At 36.5% G+C, this 6,000-nt stretch overlaps 1 protein-coding gene across 1 annotated transcript in view; it reads left to right on the top strand.

Annotated features, from left to right (window-relative positions):
- The first annotated feature begins 444 nt into the window (after window positions 1-444).
- Window positions 445-6,000, top strand: part of Clcn5 (chloride voltage-gated channel 5) — a 44,318-nt gene continuing 38,762 nt past the window's right edge. The window contains exon 1 of the mRNA XM_077106623.1: window positions 445-548. Within this exon, the coding sequence (XP_076962738.1) occupies window positions 476-548 (73 nt within the window). The 5' untranslated portion in view covers window positions 445-475. The remainder of the gene's footprint in view (window positions 549-6,000) is intronic.

Below are 6,000 nucleotides of genomic sequence, written 5' to 3'. Positions count from 1 at the left end.
ATTAGTCAAATGTATGCCCTAACATGGATGAACCTTGAAAACATTATGCTAAGTAAAAGAAACAAGACACAGAAAGCTGCATACTGTATGATTCCATTATATGAAATATCCAGAGTCAGCAAGTCTATAGACACAGAAAGTACAATAGAAGTTACCAGGGACTGAGGGATGGGGAGTGATTGTTTACTGGGTACAGAGTTTCTATTTAGAATGATGAAAAAGTTCTAGAAATGGATAGTAGTCATGGTTGCACAGCATTGCAAATGTACTCAGTGCTCCTGCATTGCATACTTTAAATGATTCAGATGTTATATTTTATGTGTGTTTACCACAACTGAAAAAGGAGGGGTTGGGGACTTAGATGTCATTATTATAAGCCTCCTATTTTTCTTTTTTTATAGGAGCCATGGATAACAGAGGTTTTCAGCAGGGGAGTTTTAGTAGCTTCCAGAGCAGCTCCAGTGATGAAGACTTGATGGACATACCAGGAACAGCTATGGATTTCTCCTTGAGAGATGATGTTCCTCCTTTAGACCGAGAAATAGAAGGTATTATCATTACTGATAACAATAATTTCTTTTTAAAATTTACTTTAGATTTATGTACAGTAAAATTTCCTTTCTGACACACAGGACTCTGCATTTTAACACATGCCTAGATTCTTGTAACCTCCACCTCTGACAGGTTCAACCCCATAAAGAATTCTTGCAGTCAGACCTCCCTCCTCTCTAGCCTCTGGTACCACTGGTCAGTCCCTGTATTCTTTCTTTTTGATAATGTCATATACATTAAATCACATGTCACCTTTTGAGACTAGCTTCTTTACTCAAGTTAATGCCTTAGAGAGTTATCTTTTTTAAATGAATAGCATACCCAGGAATAGGATCACTGGGTCATATGGTAAATGTATATTTACCTTCCTTCCTTCTATCCATCTGTCCATTCATCCATACATACATACTGGGAATTGAACCCAGAGGCACTCTGCCACTGTGCTACATCCCCAGACCTTTTGATATGTTATTTTGAATCAGGATCTCACTAAGTTATTCAGGTTGACCCTGAACCAGGGATCCTCCTGCCTCAGCCCACCCCCCCCCCCAAGTAGCTGGAATTTCTTTACTTTCTGGTATGCTGTTCTCTGAGTTTTAACACATTTCTTAGCACACATGTCTGAGCTAGTATGTTTAACTTTATAAGAAACTGCCAAACCACTGTCCAAACTGCCTATACCATTTTGCATCTGAACTAGCTATAGTCATGACAGTTCCACTTGCTTCACATCCTTTACAGCTCTTGGTATTTTCACTAATTTTTATTTTAGCTGTCCTAAGAAGTATGTAGTGTTAATCATGGTTTCAATTTAATTTCTTTAATGGCTAATAATGGCTAACATCAATGTCATGTGCTTATGTACCAGCCTTACGTATTCATTGATGAAGTATGTGTTTAATTTCTTTTCCCATTTTGTAACTGGATTTTTATTAACTAGAATACATCTACAAAGTGAAAATTCTCCTAATAAGTTGTTTGGTTACCCACTTTCCCATGATTGTATACAATCTTATGATACGGTTGTACTGTAGTTAACTAAACTTGTGTTAATGCACATTTTAGTTGTTTACCATGTTTTGCTATTACAAACAATACTGCAATGAACAACCTTATAGATACATATCTGTTAAGCATATGAACAGCATTTTTGCAACTTGAATGTAATAGTGCTTTTTTCTCTGACAATCTCACTGTGTTGAATATCATCATTTTAAAAGTTTATAATATGATAGGATAAATAAATAATTTCCATTATTATTTTAATCTTCATTTAAAATACTTTTATTTTGTTCAGTACTGGGGATTGAACCTAGGGATGCTTTGCCACTGAGCTACATCCCCAGACTGTTTAAGGTTTTTTTTGGCTGACCTCCAACTTATAATCCTCTTGCTTCAGCCTCCTGTGTTCCTGGGATTATAGGTGTGCACCATCATGCCCGGCCATTTAAAAATAATTTTTATTTAATGGAGTTTTATGTTATTTCACGTGTTCATATGATGTTTCTGTTTTTCTAATGGTCTGATTATCTTTTCTTATTAATTTATTGGAGTCTTTACTATATTATTACTAATTCTTTGTCTGATATAGGTTGGACATATTTTTCCATTACTGGTTTGTATTTTATAACTTTGTTTTCACAAATCTACAAATATTTTAATTTTTATATAGTCAGTTATATCCCCACAAAAGTGGGGACTTCTGTGTTTCTTCTTGTACTTTTAGAAAGGACTTTATAGCTTTAAGATTAAATTTGTAGAATTACTTTAAAACTATTGTCAGGTATTTTAACTGACCAGTGTTGCTATTCTCAAAGACAGAAGACAAGGCAGTACTGTCAGAATTCATTACTTAGCAAATTTGTTTTAAGGACATGCAACTTTGTAGACACTTTAGGTTATGGGAATCAGCAGGACTTTGACACCTTCCTTACCTTCATTAAATTAATTCTAGCTAGCTAAACAGCCACACAAAGTATTTATGATAGTACCTACCTCTTAGGGTTGTTTTAGGATTAAATGAGATAATACTATAAAGTACTTATAACTGTACGTGGCATAGAGTTAAATGCTCATAGAGTTAAATATTAAGGATCATCCAGGCATGATGTTGCACTCCTGTAGTTCCCATACTGGGGAGGCTGAGGCAGGAGTTTCACTTGAGCTCAGGAATCTGAGGCCAGCTGGGCTGTATAGTGAGATACTATCTCAAACAATTTAGATATCGTTGTTACATTATTATTTACTGCTATAATTCTATAGCATAAGTTCTATAAATTATGTCTTGTGTGTGTCTGTGTACCTACAGTGGTTCAGAAATTTCACAAAAAAGGGTATATTGGAGCAGGTACTTGAAAGATTAGTTGTTTTATAGGAAGGAGAACATGCCAGACAAAAAGTAAGGTTTTGCAGAAAGATATCAACAAGCATAAGATACAGAGGTATAAAAAGACAGAATGTAAGCTCAAATAACTAAGTCAGAATCTTGCATGTTATGCTAAGAAGTTGAATTAGCTGAACATGGTAGTGCATACCTAAGTTCCCAGCAACTCAGGAGATTAAGGCAGGAGGATTGCAAGTTTGAGGATTGCCAGACTGGACAAGTTAGCAAGACTTTGTTCCAAAATAATAAACAAGGTCTGGAGATGTTACTCAGTGGTAGTGCACCCTGGGTTTCAATCCCTGGTACTGAAAAAAAAATTTTTTAATTAACCTTAACCTTATTATCACTGCAAGGACAAAGCTCCTTCATCTATTTATTTAATAAATAGTTTTTTGAACACCTACTGTGAGTGAAACACTATTGTAGATACTGTGGATACAATGGTGGAACTGAGACAGATATTGATCTGAACTTAGATCTTGTGAGGGAAGATAATAAATGAGTAAATACAGTTGTTCCTTGGTATCAGGGCGGGTATTGGTTTCAGGACGTCCTCAGACTCCAAATTTGTGGATTCTCAAGTCCCTTAGATAAAATAGCATAATGTTTATATAGAACCTATACACATTCTCCTGTATTCTTTTTTAAAAAATATTTTTAGTTAGTTGTAAATGGACACAATACCTTTATTTTATTTATTTATTTGTATGTGGTGCTGAGGATTTAACCTAGTGCCTCACATGTGCACAAGTGCTTTACCACTGAGCCACAACCACAGCCCTCCTCCTTCATTTTTTAAATCATCTCTAGATTACTTATCATACCTGGTAAAAAGTAAATGCTAGGTCTGGGGAAATAGTTCAGTTGGTAGAGTGCTTGCCTCACATGCACAAGGCCCTGGGTTCAATTCCCAGCAGCACAAGAAAACAAAAATGAAAAAACACCACAAAAAGTAAACGCTATAAAATACTTGTAGTGTTTTCTAGAGAACAATGACAAAATAGTGTACATATTTAGTAAAGACACAGTTTATTAAAAATATTTTCAATCTTCAGCTGAATTCCACAGATGTGGAAACCTTTGAATACATAGAGCCAATTGTAGACAAATTACATAGTAAATTACTCAGTGTGATAAGTACTAGGATGGAAATAAACTGCATGGCAATAGATAATAACTTAGGAATAACATTTAAGTAATGGATGCCTCTTTCTGAGGAAGCAATGAATTTGGGGTAAGCCTTTCAGTATAATAACCACAGGTTAAAAAGGATGAATAGAAGTTTGCCTAGAACAGAAGTTTGCCTACGAGTGATAACTCAGGAAAGTGCCAGCAGGTAACAACCCTGAATTTAAAGTTCACAAAAGGGAGATACTCATGGTTTAGTGTTTAATGATTTTTCATATCTGCCTACTTCTACAAAAGAAAACTGTGTTTGCACATCACTTGTACTTATATGCATTTAGTATCCATAGTGGGTCAGTTATAATAGCAATCATGGCTGTATCTGGCTAAGCCAGTTTGGCCTACCTAGTTATCATGGTTGCTTCTAATAGAAAATGGTCTCATAGCATCCATATCACCAAAGTACATTGTGTATTCGTGTTGGTCTCAGTGATGATTGGGGCAAGCGACAGTTCATTATTCCCATTTCATAGAGTAGAAAACCGAGGCAGATTAAGATTCTTTTTTCACATTGCCTGTGATTATAGATTGGACTTTTACATGAGAATTCCTTCATCCTTCTTTACTAGCTTTTATAGGAGAATTACTGCTTGTGGTTTTCAAAGTCTGACCATAAAATAATGTGGCTGCTTTCTATGAGCCACATGCAGAAATCAGTCCACTTACTATAATCTCTAGTAATGCAGTTTTCTTGCTTTGCTTTCAAATCGTTCTTACTTTATTTAATGTTTTCACATGGGGTTTCCTAATAGACAGTACCAACAGAAAAATGGTCACAACGTCCTTGATATGTGATGGTGAAACTGTGCATAAAATACTACATTTTGTAGCAGGCACAATAGCACGTACTAAAAAGATTAGTTGGAAGGAGCTTGAAAGGCAGTAAAAGTGGTTCTTGTTTTCCAGATGGCTAGAGGAATTGATTTATGGGGAATGAATAAATAAATTATGCATGGCATGGCTAAATGCATCTGAGGTAGTGTTATAGTAGTCTGTAAATTAGAAGAAACATAAACACAGAGATCTGAAAGAAGCAGAGGGGGAGGAAAATAGAAAAAGGGAAACATTCAGAGCTGTTCTCATCGTCCATCTGTTCTCACTCCCTGCCTCTGCAATCTAGACCTCATGGTCAGCACCGCATTCATTCATTCATTTAGTATTTATGGAGAACCCAGACATGAGCCCAGCACTGTGCTATTCTAGTAGTGCTCTCCCATTCCCTGCTTTCCCTCACTTTCTTGTCTTTCTACCCAGAATGCATTAACTATTTGCATGAGGAGACATTCCTGACAGAGAGAGCAACACACGTAGAGGTGCAGCAGCATGAGAATGCCTTTTGAATTCCAGAAACACAGACTCTGCCTGTCTGAAGTCTAAGGTTCCTGGGGTGTGGAGGATGGTGGCCGTTGGAGCAGAAGGGAGGGCAGCAGGGGATAGGCTAGATAGCTAGCTAGAAATCTAGGTGGGGTCAGATTGTGTGTGCTTTGGGATATTGTAACCAAGTCACTTCAAATGATTTAAAATCAGAGGAATGCCATGATCAGATTTGAGTTTTAGAGAATTGGCAGTATAGAGGATGGATTGAGAGGAAGTGTCAGTGAGTGGGAGATCAGTAAAGCTGTTGTTATTTTAAAAATCTAGGCAAAAGATCAAAAGGCCTGAATGAAGACAAAGGAATGAAGAGGAAGGAATAATAGGTTCTGGAGAAATTTCACAGGGGAAATTGATATGACCGATTAGATGTGGGGAATAAAATAGAAATGGGTCAGGGATAACTTCAAAGCTGAAGTATATTATGAGGTAGGCTGTGTTCCCACATAACACCTGTTGAAACTCAGCATAACCTCCCAATGTCCCAGAGCAGAACAAGAATCATAGCA

This window comes from Callospermophilus lateralis, chromosome X, assembly GCF_048772815.1.
Source record: "Callospermophilus lateralis isolate mCalLat2 chromosome X, mCalLat2.hap1, whole genome shotgun sequence".
Lineage (NCBI taxonomy): Eukaryota > Metazoa > Chordata > Mammalia > Rodentia > Sciuridae > Callospermophilus > Callospermophilus lateralis.
Note: the sequence above shows the minus strand (reverse complement) of the source record. Positions and strands in the feature narration are given on the sequence as shown.